The sequence below is a fragment of the Leucoraja erinacea genome, chromosome 27, assembly GCF_028641065.1.
Source record: "Leucoraja erinacea ecotype New England chromosome 27, Leri_hhj_1, whole genome shotgun sequence".
NCBI lineage: Eukaryota > Metazoa > Chordata > Chondrichthyes > Rajiformes > Rajidae > Leucoraja > Leucoraja erinaceus.
This window is the reverse complement of record NC_073403.1, coordinates 18430096-18452805: the sequence shown is the minus strand read 5'-3', so window position 1 is coordinate 18452805 and position 22710 is coordinate 18430096. Positions and strand designations below refer to the sequence as shown.

Below are 22710 nucleotides of genomic sequence, written 5' to 3'. Positions count from 1 at the left end.
CAGGCAACATTCTAGTAAATCTCCTCTGTACTCTCTCTATTTTTTTGACATCCTTCCTATAATTGGGCGACAAAATTGTACACCATACTCCAGATTTGGTCTCACCAATGCCTTGTACAATTTTAACATTACATCCCAGCTTCTATACTCAATGCTCTGATTTATAAAGGCTAGCATACCAAAAGCTTTCTTTGCCACCCTATCTATATGAGATTCCACCTTCAAGGAACTATGCACAGTTATACCCAGATCCCTCTGTTCAACTGTATTCTTCAATTCCCTACCATTTACCATGTACATCCTATTTTGATTTGTCCTGCCAAGGTGTAGCACCTCACATTTATCAGCATTAAACTCCATCTGCCATCTTTCAGCCCATTTTTCCAAATGGCCTAAATCACTCTGTAGACTTTGGAAATCCTCTTCATTATCCACAACACCCCCTATCTTGGTATCATCTGCATACTTACTAATCCAATTTACCACACCTTCATCCAGATCATTGATGTACATGACAAACAACAAAGGACCCAACACAGATCCCTGAGGCACCCCACTAGTCACCTGCCTCCAACCCGATAAACAGCCATCCACCATTACCCTCTGGCTTCTCCCATTCAGCCACTGTTGAATCCATCTTGCTATTCCTGCATTTATACCCAACAGTTGAACCTTCTTAACCAACCTTCCATGAGGAACCTTGTCAAAGGCCTTACTAAAGTCCATATAGACAACATCCACTGCTTTACCCTCGTCAATTTCCCTAGTAACCTCTTCAAAAAATTCAAGAAGATTAGTCAAATATGACCTTCCAGGCACAAATCCATGCTGACTGTTCCTAACCTCTCTGGCCTCTGGCTGTGCTGATCTCTGATTTCCACTCTGCTTCTCTGCTCTTTTCAAGGAGTATTGCTCAACAGTTTTATACATTACACAACCATTCTCACTCTAGGGTACTGCATTTTAAAGAAAAGGCCATTCATATTTGCTAATGTTCAAATTTGCTGATATTTGATCTGACTAGTTTTGATGTGGGTTACATATTTCGTTCAGAATTCTGTCTGTCTTTATAAGGTCATGAGGGATAGGAGTAGGATTCGGCCCATCTAGTCTACTCCACCATTCAATCATGGCCGATCTATCTCTCCCTCCTAACCCCATTCTCCTGCCCCCCTCCCCCCCCCCACCCCATGATCCCTAACACCTGTACATTCTTGGAATAAGCACGCTGTAGTAAGAATAAGCATCTGGTATAGATATAGATATAGATATAGATAAAGATATATAGGACCTGTTTCTGCACTTGATCTCTAAACTGAACTGAAGGTGGTTTTCCATAATTTCGGCACGTAAACAAACAGGTTCAACCTATCATACCTGTTGGGTTAGGTGCTCAACATAGGAAATTCTGAGTACAACCACTAGTTCATTCATTCCACTATACATACTGTCACCAGTAGCATGTGTAGGAAGAAACTGCAGATACTGGTTTATACTGACGATGGGCACAAAATGCAAGAGTAACTCAGCGGGTCAGGCAGCAGCTCTGGAGAAAAGGTTCAGGTGATGTTTTGGGTCGAGACCTTTCTTCAGACACCAGCATATTGCAGGTTTCCATTATTGTCATTATCTGTGTCAGTGGAAGGTGTTTGATATATTGCGGGAAAACTAGGTATTCCACTGGGTGGCACTTGGATGGCAGCTTCACCTGCAGTCTGTCTGTCCTTTTTGTCATTTTTTAAATTATTTTTAGTGTGTTTAAAAAGTATGTATGTATGACCATGCCTGAGGCTTTGCTTTTGTTTGTGGTGTTTTTGATGTTTCTTTATTTTACATGTCTTTTCCTACTATTTCTTTTGATTGTTATTTTTGGTGTGTATTAACTTTTTTGTCAATGATTAGTGATGTACAGCACTTTGTTGCAGCTATGATTGTTTTTAAATTGCTCTATAAATAAAATTATTATTATTATTATTATTAATGTTCTCTGGTTTGTGTTATGTGTGCATGGGGGGTGGTCGGGGGAATTTTTTTTTTTAAATATCTTAACTTGCCGGAGATGCTATTGTTTTAGGCCGCTAGCTGGAGGCCTTGCTCGAGACTGACTGAGCCCCACTGCGGGGCATGGAATTACCATCGGAGCCAATCCCTTCCCTGGGATCGACGCTCCAACCGCGGCCTGTGGCCTTTAACATCCAGGAGCTCGCAGTCTCGGGTTGAGACCAATGTGGGGAAGCTCCAAAACCGCGCGGCGTTCGTTTAGATCCAACCCAGGGTGGATCGCCAGGCGCGGCTGAGCTGAGATTCCCCCCCAATGCAGGTGCTTGATCACCCCGACGAGGAGGTCTGCTGCCGGCTATGGGAGTAATATCGTCCCATCAACGGAAGATTAGAGGCCCCTGACTGCTGGAGGACAAAGAAGGGAGAGATTTAACTTTTTTTCGCCCTCCATCACTGTCAGGAATGTGGAGGAGTCACTGTGGTGGATGTTTATGTCAAAATGTATTTTGTGTGTTCTGTTGCTTTTTATTGGTATGACTGTATGGCAAATCAAATTCTTTGTATATTGCAAAAATACTTGGCTAATAAAGTATGATTATGATTAGAAGGACGTATATATTTTACATTCTCTGTGTCATCCCAGAACAACCTATTATTACTCGTCCATTTTTGATGTTGTTCTTGGCCATAATCACCAATTGCACATTAACTAGTGTTCTCCTTTGCCACGGTCAGGAACACTCTGCAGCCTTGGCGGAAATGTTCAGAGAACTGTGAACCAAAGTGACTTACTCCCAGGCTAGTTGTGCATATTTTTTCTGCAATCTATTGTTTTGATTTAAAGTTCAGTTCACTGAATTGCATCTTTCTCTCAAAGTTGCCTTGGGGGGAGGGGGGGTCAATGCAAGATTCCATCAGTTAGAGAAGGCTCTTTGAGTTGCGCAAGATTTGTTCAATCACACAAAGAGATCAGTGGCCTTGTGTTCAAAGTTCATTCGTATATTTAAAAAAAAAACAAGAAATGTGCACAAACGAAAGGAGTATTTGAATCAATACAGACACTTCCACAAGACATATTTTGTCATTTTTAAGTTAATTTTAAGAAGATGGGCAACTGAAAGCCCTTCTTAAAAATGCTTCATGTTATTAAACCAATTTTCAGATGTAAAATTGGAGCAGATTTTCATTCTAAGAAGCATTAGGAATATTATGAAAGAAAATATAGTTTGGTGATGCTGTTTCACGGCAGATCTTATGCTTGTAGTTAAAACATTGATCAGTACAGCACAGGAACAGGCCCTACACCCCACAATATCTGTGCCAAACATGATGCCAAGACCAAATCTTATCTGCCCGCATAAAATACTTATGCTTCATTCCCAGCATATCCTTATGCTTATTCAACATTCTCTTATATGCCACTATCATATCTGCCTCAAGGTCCGACAGTGTGTTCCAGGCACCTCCCACCCTCTGTTTAAAAATAAAAAAAAACCTGCCCCACGCATCTCCTTTAAACTTTGCCCCTCACACCTTAAAGCTATGTCCTCTAGTATTGTTTTTTTTTTCCCTCTCCCACTGGTGAAAAAAGTTCTGACCACCTACCCTGTCTAGTTACGCAGATGATTTTTTATTAAAACTCGCCACCATAAATACCAGTACAATTTTGCAATTACACCAAACCCTAGCCCTAAAGACCTGCAGTATGGCTGAAAAATGTTACGACTATTGCTTTGAAATTCAAGAGGTGATGTATTGCTGTTTGATTACTAAGTAGATGGCTGGGATTTCTACCCTTCACTCTGCCCTCCCCCCTTCCAAGCATGTAGTGAAAGATCTGACACTTAGTGTCTACGATCTTCTAGTCATCTTCAAACTGTTGGCAAAAACCATAGATTAAAGAATGGTTCGATTGGGCTTGTATTCACTGGAATTTAGAAGGATGAGAGGGATCATAAACACATATAAAATTCTTAGATTGGACAGGCTAGATGCAGGAAAAAAATTCCCAATGTTGGGGGAGTCCAGAAACAGGGGTCACAGTTTAGAAATAAGGGGTAGGCCATTTAAGACTGAGATGAGGAAAAACATTTTCACCCAGAGAGTTGTGAATCTGTAGAATTCTCTGCCACAGAAGGCCAATTCAAGTCCCGCTGAGTTACTCCGGCATATTCTGTCTATCTTCTAATAATTTGGTACATCTGAGCTCGCTGTGAGCAGCCAACAGGCACAATCCACGCACAATCCTGTCAGAATTCCCACTGGACATCGTCCCAGTCCTGTAGTCTATGCCAGTAGCATTCTATATTGTGCAGAGTCCGGATTGGAAGGCTTATGATGCACGTGGAGCATGAAGTAAAATCAGGACAAAGTATGGCAAGCGATAGGTCTGAAGAAGAGTCTCGACCGGAAATGTCACCCATTCCTTCTCTCCAGAAATGCTGTCTGTCCCGTTGAGTTACTCCAGCATTTTGTGTCTACCTTTGAATTAAACCAGCATCTGCAGTTCTTTCCTACACAAGCAATCTATCTATATTACTAAAAGTCTGATCTTGACCGCTTTTGGCCCACTGTGCTGCGATTTCCAAGAGAACGCCGCCACCTACGGCTGCCATTTTTGGCCACCTCGCTCAGAGCCCCGCTCCGCCTTCATGGACCGGAGGATTATTCCCATCGATGACAAATCGTAGAGATATTAATGTTTTTAAATAATTCACCATTCCCTCTGCTGCCCCTGCTGGAGGGAGGGGGAGGGACTATAAAACCAGGAAGTGGTGTGCCTCACTCAGTCTCTGCAAGATGGATGAAGCCAAAGGGTCACATCTCTCTGAGCTCTGAATAACACTGAACACATGTCTTCTCAACTGTGAGTCCCCTTACTGTGGTTTGAAAATGAAAATATGAATTTGTTTGAAGTAAAAAGGCACTGCCTGCAAATGGTTGTTTGGGTGCTTTGGTGAAGTTAAAAGTCACTACTTACTGCAAATGGTGGCTTGGAAGCTTTGGCTTGAAGTTGAAAGGCACTACTTACTGCAAATGGCGGCTTGGGTGCTTTGCTTGAAGTTGAAAGGCACTACTTACTGAAAATGGTGGCTTGTGTGCTTTGGCTTGAAGTAAAAAGGCACTACTGCAAATGCACTTACTTCCTGTTTGCACTGTATATTGATTTTAGATAAAATGCTACCATTTGCGGCTGTGGTTTTTGGCCATCTTACTCAGTCCCCCTCTGCTCAGCAGGTGCAGAGAATTCTTCCCATCAATGAAATATAAAAGTGTTATTAGTGTTTAAAAAATGTTGAGAATCTCTCTCCTGTCAATCACGCCATGAAGGCCACACCTTTTCCATGGGGAGGGGTTATAAAACCCGGAAGTGTGGGTGTGACTCAGTCTCTGCCTGATGGGGGAGGGGGAGGTCACGACTCTGTCTGGGCTGTGAATCAACTGATCACATGGAATGGCTTCTGAACTGTGAGTTTGGTGTTTTGTGTGGTTTTATGGTGGTTTCACCCTGCATGAAATGGTATGAAGCTACATTTGAATTTGGTGGCCTTGCACCCTGCTTGAAGTGGTATGAACCTGCACTGAATTTGGTGGCCTTGCACCCTGCTGAAAGTGGTATGAAACTGCACTTGAATTTGGTGGCCTTGCACCCTGCTTGAAATGGAATTTCAAGGAATAGCCATGAGTCAACTGCCAGCCCACCAGCTGTAAGTGAGCTGCCAGCAGATCAGGCTTGAGGGACTGAGCTGCCACCCCAAGAACCCATACCAGCGCTCCAGAAAGCCCCCCCACTGGCTACCAATATTGGATTTGGTGGAGAGGTGGAATATTGCGTCAGGGGACCAGCCCTCCCATGTGAACATGGGACCCAACGGGTCCCACTTAGTCTAGTAGGTGGATACAAGTTGGGGGGGGTTGTGTGGTAAATGATAAGATTTCCCCCCACCCCCCCCCCCCCTCTTCTCACCATACATCGCACCCTTTGGTCGTCTTTTCTTTAGCTTTTGACTTGCTTCATCCATATGCCGCTCCCCCCCTCACCTGTATCCACCCATCACTCACCAGGCCTTTTCCTGCCCCCACCCTTTTTCAGCATTATTCTCCCTATTCTAATCAGTCCAAAGAAGGGACCCATCCCAAAAAGTCACCTGTTCATTTTCCCCCACGTACCTGCTGAGTTCCTCCAGCACTTTGTTTTACTCAAGTTACAAAGTTATAACAAGTGTAGGATTTCATTCCAAAGGGGGCTAAGGATGCTTGGGATAATCGTTATCTTATTGTTTTAATTTGCTTTTGCAAATTGAGGAAAAATAATGAGTACCTCAGTGCAATGTCCTGGCTGTATATCTTGCAGTGGATTAGTGTCTATATATAGGAATGGGCACTGGAATTTAACATGTTGTTCGTGAAGCCAGATTGCCACCATAACATTTCACATCGTTGATAATTTATTATTCAAATATAACAAATGTTTTAAGAACGTTCCCTTTGCTACATATTTCCTGAGGGATTTGGGCTTGGGTGTAACAATATTTGATGTATGTTTCTAAAAAAATAAATGTCACTAAGTTCAGAGCAAATATTTACATTATGAGACTAAGATGCAGTCATGTATTTCAATGCATGTATTGAACGTATAGATGTATGTATTTGGAAGGTTCAACACCTTATCAAGGGTATCTAAGATAGACAATCAATGTTGGCATTGCAAGTGCCACTCATTGCTTGTAAATGGATCTTAAATGATAGGCGAAATAACAACATTTGTTTCGTTTAAAAAATATATTATTGGTTTGAGTTTGCCTTTTGAAATTGCCTTTTGAGTTTTGAAGCGCTTAAAATCAATATTAAACTATTGAAGAAATGGGGTATGAAAGAAATGTTCCAATTAACCATATTCGTGAATGGATGAATAATGCATTCTGTTTCATTAATCTTTAAACTATTTTTGGTTGTCAACTCATCTAAGTCTAAGTTCTTAAAAATTCTCATTAGGGCTATGGTTTGATGGTAAAGCATTCATTCAGTATGAAAGTAATTGATTGCAAAATGTATTTTTAAAGCAGAGATTCTTAGGTTCTTGATAAGGGTGCCAAAGGTTTAATAACAGAAGTACAGTGAAATGCTTTTTGATGCACACCCTCCAGTCAGCGAAACAACTATACATGATTACAATCGAGCAGTCCAGTGTACAGATACAGGATAAAGGGAATAACATGTAGGAAGGAACTGCAGATGCTGGTTTACTTTGAAGAAAACCCCAAAATGCTGGAGTAACAGGCAGCATCTTTATAAAGAAGGAATGGGTGACATTTCAGGTCGAGACCCTTCAGACTGAGAGTCATGGGAGAAGGAAACTAGAGATATGGAAGAGCAAGGTGTGAAAACGACAGAACAACGCAGACGACGATCCAGGAAATGTAGAATGGTCATTTAGTGCATGATAAAGTCTGATTAAAGATAGTCTGGCAGTCTAGCTCAGGGCCTCTCTCTAGTTGGTGTGAGGATGGTTCAGTTGGCTGATACCAGCTGGGAATCGTGTCCCTGAATTTGGAGGTATGCGTTTTCATGCTTCTATACCTCTTGTCTGATGGGTGAGGGGAGAAGAGGGAAGAGAAGAGTCTGGGTTGAGACTGACTAGTCCTCGATTATGCTGGTGGCATTGCGAGGCAGCGCAAAGTGTAGATGCAGTCAATGGAAGATTGGTTTGTGTAATGGTATGGGCTGTGTCCACAAGTCTTCAATGGAGCTGTTCCCAAACCATGCTGTGATTCATCCCGATAAAATGCTTTCTACTGCCCATCTTTAGAAGTTGGTTAGAGTTGTAGGGGACATGCCAAACTTCCGAAGCCTTTTAAAGAAGTAGAGATGTTGGTATGCTTTCTGGTCATTGCTTCGATATGGCTAGTCCAGGACAAATTGCTGGTGATATTGACTCCCAGTATCTCTACTTCAGCGCCGTCAATGTATACCACAGTGTGTGTACTGCTTTGCCTCCTGAAATCATAGAAACATAGAAACATAGAAATTAGGTGCAGGAGTAGGCCATTCGGCCCTTCGAGCCTGCACCGCCATTTAATATGATCATGGCTGATCATCCAACTCAGTATCCCGTACCTGCCTTCTCTCCATACCCTCTGATCCCCTTGGCCACAAGGGCCACATCTAACTCCCTCTTAAATATAGCCAATGAACTGGCCTCAACTACCCTCTGTGGCAGAGAGTTCCAGAGATTCACCACTCTCTGTGTGAAAAAAGTTCTCCTCATCTCGGTTTTAAAGGATTTCCCCCTTATCCTTAAGCTGTGACCCCCTTGTCCTGGACTTCCCCAACATCGGGAACAATCTTCCTGCATCTAGCCTGTCCAACCCCTTAAGAATTTTGTAAGTTTCTATAAGATCCCCTCTCAATCTCCTAAATTCTAGAGAGTATAAACCAAGTCTATCCAGTCTTTCTTCATAAGACAGTCCTGACATCCCAGAAATCAGTCTGGTGAACCTTCTCTGCACTCCCTCTATGGCAATAATGTCCTTCCTCAGATTTGGAGACCAAAACTGCACGCAATACTCCAGGTGTGGTCTCACCAAGACCCTATACAACTGCAGTAGAACCTCCCTGCTCCTATACTCAAATCCTCTTGCTATGAAAGCCAACATGCCATTCGCTTTCTTTACTGCCTGCTGCACCTGCATGCCTACCTTCAATGACTGGTGTACCATGACACCCAGGTCTCGCTGCATCTCCCCCTTTCCCAATCGGCCACCGTTTAGATAATAATCTGCTTTCCCGTTTTTGCCACCAAAATGGATAACCTCACATTTATCCACATTAAACTGCATCTGCCAAACATTTGCCCACTCACCCAGCCTATCCAAGGCACCTTGCAGTATCCTAGCATCCTCCTCACACCTAACACTGCCCCCAGCTTAGTGTCATCCGCAAACTTGGAGATATTGCCTTCAATTCCCTCATCCAGATCATTAATATATATTGTAAATAGCTGGGGTCCCAGTACTGAGCCTTGCGGTACCCCACTAGTCACTGCCTGCCATTGTGAAAAGGACCCGTTTACTCCTCGATCACTATGTCCTTTGGCTTGCTGACATTGAAAGGTTAGAAACATACAAACATAGAAAATAGGTGCAGGAGTAGGCCGTTCGGCCCATCGAGCCAGCACCGCCATTCAATATGATCATGGTTGATCATCTGTTCCTGCTTTCTGCCCATGTCCCTTGATTCTGTTAACATTAAGAGCTATATATAACTCTCTCTTGAATATATCCAGTGAATTGGCCTCCGCTGCCTTCTGTGGCAGAGAATTCCACAGATTTGCAACTCTCTGGGTGAGTTTCTTTTTTTACCTCATCTCAGTCCTAAATGGCCTACCCCTTATTCTTACTCTGTGACCCCTGGTTCTGGACTTCCCCCAACTTCGGGAACATTTTATCTGCATCTAGCCTGTCCAATCCCTTAAGAGTTTTATATGTTTCTATAAGATCCCATCTCATCCTTCAAATTCCAGTGAATATAAGCCCAGTTAATCCATTCTTTCATCATATGTCAATCCCGCCATCCCGGAAATTAACCTGGTTATTGCCTTGACACCAGGTTAAGAGGTTCTCAATCTCCTTCCTGTACTCCGTCTCATCATTATTTGATATGTGTCCCACTAGGGTGATATCATCCATGAATTTGTAAATTGAGTTGGACTTGCACTTGGCTGCACAGTTATGGGTGTATAAGGAGTAAAGGAGGAGGCTGAGAACCTATCCTTGGGGAGCAGCATTATTGAAGATTATTGTAGAGGACGATTTGTCCCCTATCCTCTCTGATCGTGGTCTGTTGGTCAGGAAGTCAGGGATCCATTTGTAGAGATGAGTGCTCATTCCATGTTCCATGAGTTTGGAGCTGAGTCTGGATGGGGTAATGGTACTAAAAGTAGAGATGTATTCTATGAATAAAAATCTGGCGTAGGTGTCTCTCTTATGTGGAATGTGGGAACCACTCCAGAAATATTAATCTTTCCTTTCATTTTCTTTCATCTGTGAATGGCAGCAGCAGGTGGCCAAGTGGGAATATCACAGACGACTAAATAGAGTGTGCTATTTTTGATTTGTCTCTCTGCCATCAGGTTCTTACCAGCCGTCCCATGAGAAGATGCTGAAGTTTTACAGTTACTACAAACAGGCAACTGTTGGCCCCTGTACCATCAGCAGGCCTGGCTTCTGGGACCCTGTTGGACGCATAAAATGGTAACCTTTGCCTTGTGTTATCTATCAAATTAAGGTGAAGGAAGTACAGTGATTCCTAGCCACAGAGAAGTCATTGTGCCTTTTGTTTTAATATGTAGACTGCTGGTTTTGGTTTCTCTTTGATGTTTGGAAACTCAAAGGAACTGGAAAAAAGTAGATGCGGGATTTTCCAGTGAGGCTTTGATGAGCCAAATTATTTAGTTCCATGCCAGACATTTCCCCTTCATTTGACAATTTTTCGCGTTTGGGGAAATTGGCAAATCAGTTCATGATTAACACTGCTAATCTTTCAATCCATTAGAAATCCTACTTATTACTCTTGAACTGTAACCTTGGAAATTGCTGTTGTCCTTGCCAATGTAATTGAAGTAATATTGGGGATTCTGCACCCATCATTAGATAATAGGATCCGAAAGTAGACTAAGACCATTTTCACAACTCTGCTCTTATCCTCTACCACTAATTAGCCACTTATTGCCTCAGGCGCATGTGGGTTCATTAACTGGAGCCTCCCACTAGGGATAGACACGATGCTGGAGTAACTCAGCAGGACAGGCAGTATCTCTGGAGAGAAGGAATGGGTGATGTTTTGGGTCGAGCCCCTTCTTCAGGGACTAGGCAGGCAGACCAGAGCTCGTGTGCTTTTCCACGTGAGCAGGTGCCTTATGGTTAAACACCAGGAAAACGGTTTTCAAATTTTTAAGTTTTTAGCAATGGTGAAAGATTTTGGAGATATTCAGTTACTTCACCTCAGTTGTAGGGTGTTATAACACATTGCTCAATTCATTCATTTACTGGATTAACTTACCCTTTGGCCCACCGTGTCCATGCTGACCATCGATCACCCGTTCACACTAATTACGTTATCCCACTTTCTCATCCACTTGCTACACACTAGAGGCAATTTTGCAGAGGCCAATTAATCCACAAAAGCCGCAGGTATTTGGGTTGTGGGAGAAAACCCATGTTTTTTCAGTGAGAACATGCAAACTCCAGACAGAGAGCAAGGTCCGAGGTCAGGATTGAACCCAGGTCTCTGGCAAAGTGAGGCAACTGCACTACCAGCTGCACCACTGTGCCGGCCACTTGTGAATTATAACTTACAATCAAGAGTGTTTAATGGTTATATGTACCGAAACGGAACAATGACAATTTTACTTCCAGCAGCGTAACAGATCTGTATGTTGAGTACTTAATTGATAACATCATAAAGCAAAGAACAAAGTTCAATAATTCTAATTAAAAATCCATAGTTAGAGTCCAGAAATGGGCTACTTGACTTAACCATGTCAACGCTGATCTTTTTAATGTACCTACACTAATCCTATTAGGGTCCCTTGTAGGACTTCTTTATTCAGTTGTTAAATGTCTCAAACGTGGTGATTGTATCCATTTCCACCAACTCCATTGGCAGAGAGTTACTCTGAGTAAAATGTATATGTTTCCCTCTCCAGTTGCCAAGACCTGTCAAAATGGGTTTTTTTCCTGATCAAACCTTCAGTCATCCAATTCTTTCCATGATCAGCTTTTCCCTTCATCCTTACCAGAGCACACTGGCTCCGAAATGTTACTAATTCTTTTTTAAAAACTCCAAAAACAAAGTCTGAATTGGTCTTTTTTGTTGTTGTAATCTGAAATGTCTCCACTCAAATCATATTGCCAATGTTATCAGTAGTATTTCCTCAGTGCAATGGGGCACAAGATGCAGCAGTGAATTCATTCTATTCATTATGAATTATACATCAAGAAATTAATAAACATACTTCACATATTGTTATGTTACGAGTGGCACAGTGGTGCAGCGGTAGAGTTGCTGCCTTACAGTGCTTGCCCTTTGGCCCAACTTGCCCACACCGGCTAACAAGTCCCAGCTACACTAGTCCCACCTGCCAGCAATTGGTGCATATTGCTCCAAACCTGTCTTATCCATGTAGCTGTCTAACTGATTCTTAAATGTTGGGATAGTCTGTGCCTCAACTACCTTCTCTGGCAGCTTGTTCCATGCATCCACCACCCTTTGTGTGACAATTTTACCCCTCAGGTTCCTATTGAATGTTTTCCCCTTCACCTTAAACCCATGTCCTCTGGTCCTTGATTCACCTGCTCTGGGCAAGAGACTCTGTGCATCTGTCTGTACGGAGTTTGTCTGTACGGAGTTTGTATGTTTTTCCCGTGACTGCATGGGTTTTCTCTGAGATCTTCAGTTTCCTCCCACACTCCAAAGACGTACAGGTTTGTTGGTTAATTGACTTGGCATTAGTGTAAATTGTCCCTAGTGTGTCTAGGGTTGTGTTAATGTACGGGGATCACTGGTCGGTGGGCCGGAGGTCCTGTTTCTGCGCTGTATTAACATTAATAATAGCAAAGTAATCAAGCTGAGCTGATAGAAACCTAGAAATTAGGTGCAGGAGTAGGCCATTCGGCCCTTCGAGCCCGCACCGCCATTCAATATGATCATGGCTGATCATCCAACTCGGTATCCCGTACCTGCCTTCTCTCCATACCCCCTGATCCCCTTAGCCACAAGGGCCACATCTAACTCCCTCTTAAATATAGCCAATGAACTGACCTCAACTACCCTCTGTGGCAGAGAGTTCCAGAGATTCACCACTCTCTGTGATTATATTGTCATATACATTGTGCCTGTACGGTGAAGTACAGGCACAATGAAAATCTAACGAGCAGAACCTCCACGGGTACTTTAATTGGACTTTACCTTGCACTAAACATTATTCCCTTTATCCTGTATCTGTGCACTGTGGACATCTTGTTTGTAATCATGTGTAGTCTTTTTGCTGATTGGATAGCACGCAACAAAAACCTTTTCACATCATTACATGTGACAATAATCAACTAAACAAATGGAAAAATTGTAGGAAAATGCCACAAGATCGTGAAAAGAAATAGACAATTGCAAAACGCAATATAAACACGTCCATGGTTGGGTAATCAAGTAATCTTACATAGTATAGTATTACTTGATAAATTATTTGATTTTTTTCTGTGCCTATAAGTAGCATTTTGTAGATTGTTCAATTTCAAAACACTTTATAAACAAAAAAAAAGGTTTGCAAATGGGTATTTAAGTAGGTTTGTGGGACCCTTTTAAATGTTGTATATTATGTGTAGTGTGAGTGTGTAAAATGGTATTTGTTGCTCAGAAACTGCCAAATTTATAATGGCCCTGTTTGTCTCCTGTAGGGATGCTTGGAAAGCTCTCGGGAACATGTCAAAAAGAGAAGCCATGACAAACTACGTGGAAGAGATTAAAACATCTGCAGGGGAGGTAGGTTCTCCAGCTCTCTGTGCAAAAGGCAACGTTGTTTTTCTTGCATTGAAAAGATGTTTTATTTTATGGAAGTACCTAGCCTATTCCTATAACCCTTGATGAAGGAACGGCAATACCAGAAGATGCAAAATTGTCTCTGATGTGTCATAAAGTGCGCAAGAGTGTGAACTTGCACAAAGTTCTGTCAAGTTTATCAGTGTCACTGAGGAGTCATGCACAAGTTCTTCGGAGAGGAGCTAAAAAAGAAATGGAGACACGGGGGTTGGCTATGTAGAAATATAGATACTTTGGGTTTTACAAAGTTGCTGGAAAAAGCCCAAATTGCTGGAGGAACTGAGCGAGTCGGGCAACATCTCCAGATGGAGGTTCCACAGCAGGAACAGTGGGATTAAGCAATGCACCTTGTTTATTTTTAGATAAACAGGATCAATCAATAGCATCAACAATGGCAGCTGCATGCACTATGTCCACTATGGCATTAGGACATAGAGATGCTGCCAGACCTGCTGAGTGCTCCAGCATTTTGTGTTTATCTTCGGTATAAGCTATCATCCGCAGTTCCTTCCTACACATGGATAGACAATATTTCAGTTGGGGGATGTGGACTGGGCATTAGTATGCATACTGTTGGCTGATTAAAGAGTAATTGTATATTCTTCCAAACTAGTTCATCATCTTCTCTCTTGCCCTGCATCGACGGGCAAGGCTCGGGCAGATTTGACCTTCGTTCCAATTTTTTGAATTTCAGTGTGCTCTAAAACCCAACATTTTGGGAGCTACAAAGGACGTAAATTATGTGAGAGGTGGCATATTTGCTGCATGGTTAAATGTAATTCCAAACTGTGCTATTTAAAGGTGAATAGTCAAGGGTTAGATTAATAAATAGGCAGCTACAGAATGAGAGAGACATAAAGCCTGGGAAGACATGGGGATCAGGAACTGGGAGAACTGATGACCAGCAAGGTGAGGTGTGAGCCAGAGTGGGATGTGAAAGTAGGCAGGAAGAGGGAAGTGAGGGAGGATTAGATCCAGATATTACAGTACTTCTGTTGGTGGCTGTGGAGGCTTTGAAGGAACAGGAACTGTCTGCCTCTTGAAACTAGGAGAAACGGTGGTTTCAAAGGCCTGTATCTGCTGTCTGTGGTACCAACACAACCAGAGAATGTGATACTTGTAACTGTGAATTCTGGAAGTGATGAAAGACCAATGACCTGAACCATAGCTGTAGAAACAAAGAACTACACATAGGTCATAATGAATAGGAGTAGAATTAGGCCATTTGGCCCATCAAGCCTACTCTGCCACTCCATCATGGCTGATCTATCTCTCCCCTCTAAATCCATTCTCCTGCTTTCTCCCCATAACTTCTGACACCTGTACTAATCAAGAATCTATCTATCTTTGCCTTAAAAATATCCACTGACTTTGCCTCCACAGCCTTCAGTGGCAAAGAATTCCACAGATACACCACCCTCTGACTAAATACATTTCTCCTCGTCTCCTTCTTAAAAGAACGTCCTTTAATTTTGAGGCTGTGACCTCCAGTCCTAGACTCTCCCACTAGTGAATACATCCTCTTCACATCCACTCTATCCAAGCCTTTCACCAGATGCTGGTTAATACACAAAGGACACCGTGGTGGAATAGACACAAAAAGCTGGAGTAACTCAGCGGGTCCATCAGTATCTCCGGAGAAAAGGAATAGGTGACATTTCCAGTCGAGACCCTTCAAACCGTTGTCTGCTGTCTCTCTCTGCACATGCTGCCTGACATGCTGAATGTTTCCAGCATTTCCTGGTTTTATTTCTGATTTTTTTTGGCATCTTTTCTTTTCGCCTTGCTTTTCAACAAGGCATTTAATTGGCCCTTCACTTCAGGAACCAATTACTTGGGACATTTTAAAACCACCACCAGGATACAGGTGTATTATATCTTTACAATTGCACATTTGCAGAATTTCAATGTTCATTTGACAAAAAATCATTCATTTAATTCTGAACAAGGTAAAGGGAACAAAAACTTGTACATAGCCATACATTTGTACACAAATTGAATCTGGAGTTTTTTTTGAATGATTAGTTATATCATTCTGAATGAATAATAGTCACAGAATCATACTCTGTTGAAACTTGCGCGAGCTGATCAACGTGCCCTATCTACACTAGTCCCACCTGCCTGGGTTTGGCCCTTTTCCCTCGAAACCATTAAGTTCCATGTACCTATCCAAATGTTTTTTTAAATGTGCCTGCCTCAACTACTTCCTCGGGCACCTCGTTCCAAATACTTACCACACATTGTGTAAGTTTTTTTTTAATTGCCCCTCAGGCTCCTATTAAATCTTCCCCCCTCACCTTAAAATCTTTGCCCCCCTCACCTTAAAATCGTCACCCCCCCTGCCCCTCACAAATAATATTACAGAATTCATTAAGTTTAGATTGGTGTCAAAATTTGTGTTGAATTTTGTTCTTTTAGGGAACTACAGTGTAAATGCTTGGTCTTGTAACATGAGCACAGTGAAATCTCTGACTGAAAGTCAGCTCCATTGACTTTTATGGATTCAAATTTCAAATTCTAAAACGAGAGCCTAATGCTCACATTACTAATGACGCATTTAGAGCAAACAGCAGTGGACGGATGGATGCCTGTCCCTGGTCAGCATTATTTCATTCAAAATAAAAGAGTAGTTTATTAGTGCAACTCCAAGAAGTTTATTATTTTTGGCTTGCAACAGGAACAATTGCTGAGTGGTGTTCTGCCAAGCTAGAAATATTAATGTTATCTGAAATCCATTCACTCAGGCTGTGGATAAGATGGCCGGAGATGAAAATGCGGAGCAGCACTTCCTCCTGTTCAAACCGCTGTACGAAGTTGTGGAGGATATGCCTCGGCCGCCTGGCTTTCACCTGAAGAAAGTACCGGGTAAGAGCAGGGATACGGTGGGCTGGAGTCACCAATATTTCCCTGAGATATTATTATGAGATGGTGAAGCAGTTGGGATACAGATTTAATTTATTCTTTCTTTGTGCATGTAGCTTATGTTGATCAACATAATATCTATTGTCCTTTCCTCAACACATTGCCCTCCTGGACCATTTCTTCAGCCCATCTTATTCATGCATTGGTTTGTGCCTGCAGTCACATACAGGCCAGAACAAGTTCAAGTTTATTATCATTTACACAAGTACGGTGAGGTACAGGCACAATGGAAAATCTTGCTTGCAGCAGCACCACAGACTGGAGACAGCAGGCACACAAGAAAACTAATTACACATATAATTCTAAAATAAAGATGGTACAAAAAAAAACAAGTCGTCAGTGCAGAATCATGATTGAAAGAGAAACAAGTCTATGGAAGTGTGACAGGTGGACCGTAGTGTAGGAAGGAACTGCAGATGCTTGTTTAAACTGAAGATAGACACAAAATGCTGGAGTAACTCAGCGGGACAGGCAGCATCTCTGGAGACCCTTCTCCAGAGATGCTGCATGTCCCGCTGAGTTACTCCAGCATTTTGTCTATCTTAAGTGGGTCATAGTGTTCTGTCATCGAGGTGGAGTTAGGGTTGCGTAGGTTGTTGAATAAACTGTTAGCAGGACTGGAAATAAAATATTCCGGAAAAGCCAGTTGCAGTATGTGTGCAGTAGACATTAAACGGCTTCAGTGTGACTACATTTTAAAAGATGGATTTATGTTTGTAGTAAAGATGGTCCGATTTCAAGAGGATGTCGGGAAAGATGATACCAGTGACAACGTGTCATATCTAACGGAAGATGACCATTCGCAAGGTGAAGATCTTGATGCAGATGTGCAGATCTTTCAGCTGGAAAGTACCAAGGAACTTGTAAACACCATGCAACCTCTTGAGAGTTCCCACGAGCTTCAGATGGCTACACATGTGACAAACGGTAAATTAACCAAAGGGAACATGGAGAATTTTACCCACCTGAGAGTTACAGTCTCGGCGGCAATGCTTGAAAGGGTGGGAGCAGATTAAAAAGGAACTGCGACGTATGTTTGATGAACAAGATATGTGTTGCAGGGCTGTAGTGAACAAGAAGGACGGCATAACTATTGAAGGGCAGGGCAGCTTTCAAACTGCAAGTCTTTGCTGTCAGAAAAGGTTTTTTTTTAAGCCACAGTGCATGGAGTTACCATTGACGCTGTTGATTGAACCTATTTATCCACAAATAAACTAGGTCCATTTAAGCTGATCCCACTGCTCCTGCTGTGCAACCTCTATCACTAAGTCAATAGTGTTGATGGTTCTTTTTGTTACTTGGCTTACTAATTTACTTGATCATTAATATCTGCTGCATTTTAAAGGGCTAGGTATTGTAATTCACAGTACTTTGGTTCTCATCCTGCACTTTTTATATGTGAAATATATTTTCCATTGTACCCACATTAATTGTTTTTGCTACTAAGGGTGCAGCCTCACAGCGCTGGAGACCCGAGTTCGATCCTGACCTCCGGGTGCTGTTCGTGTGGAGTTTGCAAGTACTCCCTGTGATTGTGTGGGATCCATCCGTATGCTCTAGTGTCCACCCACATCCCAAACAACATGCGGATTTGTAGGTTAATTGGCCTCTGTAAAATTGTCTCCTGATGTGTTGGGAGTGGATGAGAAAGTGGGATTACATAGAACTGGCATGAATGGGTGATCGATGGTCGGCATGAACCTGGTGGGCCGAGGGCCTGTTTGCAATCTGTATCTAAACTAAAGTTAATGCAAACTAATTGTAATACGTAAAATATGTTGTCATAACAAGCAAGTCTCCATTCTGCAAAGATGTGCTCTGCATTGAAGCTCTCAAAATCTGCACTGAGAAAATCTGACTAGATGCAAGTCCCATGTCTTCCTCCAAATTTTCTTTTGTACAATGAGGTCTTGTTTGATTACTGATTCTGAAAGCTCGGGAAATCAGTTGTAAGAATCAGTGTTTAATTGGAGACACAAGGAACTGCAGTTGCTTGAATCCTGAAGAAAATACAAACTACTGGAGGAACTGAGCAGATTGGGCAGCATCTGCGGAGGGAATGGATAGACAACGTTCTGGATTGGGACCCTTCTTCAGACTGAAGGAGGAATCCGACCCCAAACTTCATATGTCCATTTCTTCAACAGATATTGCCTGTTCTACTCAGTTCTTCCAGCACTTTGATTTTTTTTTTGCTCATTTTTCAACTGGTCCATTTTTAATTTTTAAACCTGTAGGTTTTGAAGCAATTGTTTCCTACATGAAGAACCAGCTTTAATATTGACCCCCTGGTTTATAATGAATGTGCCCTTTTGACACCAAGATGAAGGATTGTGATCTGCAAGAGCAGAACATGAAGCCACTCCAGTCAAGTTTGGGCTGAAAATGAAAAAATTCAACAAACGCTCGGGCTGAGAGATTTTCCTTTGTTGAACAACGACTTTGCTCTTTGGTTTTCAGGCAGTAACTGGAATTCCACAGTGGATGTAATTGATGCCAATCATCCCACGAGTGACTCTGAGAGCGAGGTGTTCTGCGATTCTGTAGAAGATCTGGGCCTTGAAAAGGTAAACCTTTTTGGAAAGGTTGTTGAGGGTTAGAAACATAGATACATAGAAAATAGATGCAGGAGTAAGCCATTCGGCCCTTCGAGCCATTCAATATGATCATGGCTGATCATCCAAAATCAGTAACCCACCCGTTCCTGCTTTTTCCCCATATCCCTTGATTCCTTTAGCCCTAAGAGTTAAATCTAACTGTCTCTTGAAAATATCCAGTGAATTGGCCTCCACTGTCTTCTGTGGCAGAGAATTCCACAGATTTACAACTCTCTGCGTGAAAAGGTTTTTCCCCATCTCAGTCCTAAATGGCCTACACCTTATTCTTAAAACATGACCCCTGGTTCTGGATTCCCCCAACATGGGGACCATTTTTCCTGCATCTAGCAGGATATGGGCCAGGCACGGACAAATGGGACCAGCTTGGATGAGGCAGTAACGCTAGGCCCCACCACCTAGCTTCCAGCTAATCCAGCCAGATGGATAATTTGGACTGAAGGGCTTGTTTCTATCCTGCATGACTTTAAAATAGATGGCATTTGTTAAGTCTCGAGCATTAGGAGGAAAACAAATTAGAAAACAATTAATTACATCTTGGTCGGCATGGAAATATTGGGCCGAAGGGCCTGTTTCCGTCCTGTATGACTCTGACTCAAATTGAAAATTGTTTTTCTTTTAGGGAAACTGAAGACAGTTCATTGATTTAACAATGAAAATCTTTTTTTATCTTCAACATAAGCAATATTCCCATCAAGTCAGTGTTGTCCCTCATGCCATCAGTCCCATTCTCCCCACCTGTTTCCGTACAACATTGTCTTTCACATTCCCAGCAGCTTCACCCTTGTGCTCCAATCTCCTAAATTAGGGGAAATTTACTACCAGTCAGCACGCGCCTGGAATGCAAAAGGAAGTGGGAACACATAGAGGAAGTGTACACAGTTGGGGAGAAGGTGAAACTCTGTTGTTGTTCTCCCATCAAGACTATTTAATTGTCATGTGGAATGGGAACAGAACTATGGCATTCCTACTAGCTGCACTAGTAACTCAGTGGGTCAGGCAGCATCTCTGGAGAAAAGGAATAGGTGACATTTCGGGTACGAAGAAGGGTTTTGACCTGAAACGTCATCTATTTCTTTTCTCATGAAGGATTTTCTTGCTATGCTGCCCAAACAGAAGCGTGTATAAAGAATGGCGGGACAATTAAGGGGACCTGCTGGGATGGGGTGGATCGATATCTCATTGAAGATGGGTGAGAATATTAATTACAATAAAAGAGACCTCCTCCCTGTCGAGCATTCTTGTTTCAGATGGTTTTGCTTCTTCAAAGGAAAGGTTGTCAGATACCATTTCAATCCCCATGCAAAAATGAAAATGATGCAGGGACTCAGCAGATCAAGCAGCATCTGTGGAGGGAAATGGACAGATGACATTTGGATGTCGGGACCTTTCTTCAGTCTGTTGTAACAGGCTGGAGAAAGCCAGAAAAGAGTGGGTTGGGGGCAGAATGAAGCCTGGCAAGTGATTAGTATATGTAGGTGAAGTGGTGGAGACACTTGAGGTTGGGGCCATACTTCAGGCAATTTTTAGGAGGGGATTCTTGTCCTATCAGTCTGAAGAAGGGTCCCGACCCAAAATATCACAGGCCCATTCCCTCCACAGATGATACCTGACCCAATGAGTTCCTCCAGCACTCATTTTTTGCTCAAGATTCCAGCATTTGCAGCCTCTTGTGTCAACGTGGCAAGCCCCGCTCATACACATGCTGTCCGCATGTTAGGGATTGAGGAAGAACATCCCATTAAATTAAGTGAAGTTCCTTCAATTCAGCCAACTGTAAGGGGTAATAGCTGGGTTATGACCTGGATGTGGACGAACCATATATGTATTGCCCAGGAGAATCACAATCACACAATAATACTTGATTAGCCAAGTATGTTTTGCAACATACGAGGAGTTTCATTTGCCAAGTCAGTCATACGAATAAAAAGCAACGGAACACACAAAACACATTTTAACATAAACATCCACCACAGAGACTCCTCCACATTCCTCACTGTGATGGAAGGCGAAAAAAAGTTCAAACTCTTCCCTTAGTTCTCCCGTGGTCGGGGGCCCCGAGCCCTCTGTTGACCGGACGATCTTGACTAGTCGGTGGCGTTTTGGTCTCTCGGCGTCGGGGTGATCCAGCTCCTGTATCGGGGGATGTCAGTACCCCGTGATGGGCGATCGAACCCCGTGTCGGGGCTGGCCAAGCCTCTGCGTTCTTCGGAGCTCCCGACCAGCCTCTCTCGACTGCGAGCTCTTGGTGGTAAGTCCACAGGCCGCGGTTGGAGCTATACCAGGCAAGGGATCGGCTCCGATATTAAGTCCGCGTCTCGCGGTCTGGCCGATGGTCAGTCTGAGGAGGCCTCCAGCTCCATCGATGATGGGCCGCAAAGCGACCGGAGAAACAACCCAGAAACATCGCGTCTCCAGCAAGGTAAGAAACTGAAAAAAAAATTCCCCCGACCCACCACCACCCCCTCACATAAAACAAACCAGAGAACATTTCGACAAACTTATAAAATGCACTAACATTTTTTATTTTGAAGACAAAAAAACAAACAGACTGTTGGCGGGGTAGCCAATCGTTCGGCGCCCCTGGTGATGACAATGGCGACAATGGATTCCTATGACCAGCTGAAATGGAAAGATTCTATTTGCGGGTACCCTCACTCCCACATTGTCATTTCAGAGTAGAGTTGCTGCCTCACGGCTCCAGAGACCCAGGTTCGATCCTGACCTTGGATGTTGCTTGATTGGAGTGTGCACGTTCTCGCTGTGACTGCGTGAATTTCCTACAGGTGCTCCGGTTTTTCCCCCCCACATCCCAAAGACGTGCAGGTTTATAGGCTAGCTGGCCTCTGTAAATTGCCCATAGCGTGTAGGGAGTGGGTGGGAATGTGGGATAACAAAACTAGTGTGCTTGGGTGATCGATAGTTAGCGTAGTTGGCTGAAGGACTGGTTTCGAGGCTGTCTTTTTAAACTCTAAACTATGCGTGAACAGCTGCAAAGTGGCCACAAGAGGGAGCAGTTTACTGTGGTTGAGAACTAAAAACAGCACCAAACTTCAGTTTGGTAAGAAGGGCGAGGCTATTTCTTACTCTGTCGTACACGGGCAGTCCTAAAGCAGGCCTTGTCCATTCTACTTCCCCACTGAGGCAAACAGCCACAGATAAACATCCAGCAGAAAACCTGATAGTTTATTTCCTCCTCATATCTCCAGAACACTGAACTAATGTAGAGCCGTCTGTCACATGAAATGATATCTACTGAAATTAGGTTATCCAACACACCCTACACCCCGTCTCCTTCCTCTACCTCACCCCACCAGATCCACTCACGTTTCTGCCACTACCACAGTCACCCTGCTCCTTTCCCTTCCCCTTCTTCCCATATCTCCCCCCAGCTTTATATTTCACTCCTCCTCTCTCTTTGTCTGACACCCTTTCGTCTCCTTTTCACCCCAAGTCTTTGTCACTTACTCCGCCCATCTTCCAATCACCCCCACCCCCACCTGTCTCCACCTATCACTTGCCAGGCTGGTTTTGCTGTTCTACTGAATTCCTCCAGCACTTCCCTCCAATCGGTCTG

The 22710-nt window shown here is 43.1% G+C and overlaps 1 protein-coding gene across 3 annotated transcripts in view; it reads left to right on the top strand.

The window, feature by feature from the left end:
* The window catches only part of LOC129710316 (acyl-CoA-binding domain-containing protein 5-like), a 58828-nt gene that overhangs the window by 4225 nt on the left and 31893 nt on the right, over positions 1-22710 (top strand). For all 3 annotated transcript variants that reach the window (XM_055657222.1, XM_055657223.1, XM_055657221.1), the window contains exons 3-7: positions 10133-10253; positions 13455-13539; positions 16341-16461; positions 17239-17445; positions 18979-19085. In XM_055657222.1, coding sequence (XP_055513197.1) covers positions 10133-10253; positions 13455-13539; positions 16341-16461; positions 17239-17445; positions 18979-19085 — 641 coding nt within the window. The remainder of the gene's footprint in view (positions 1-10132; positions 10254-13454; positions 13540-16340; positions 16462-17238; positions 17446-18978; positions 19086-22710) is intronic.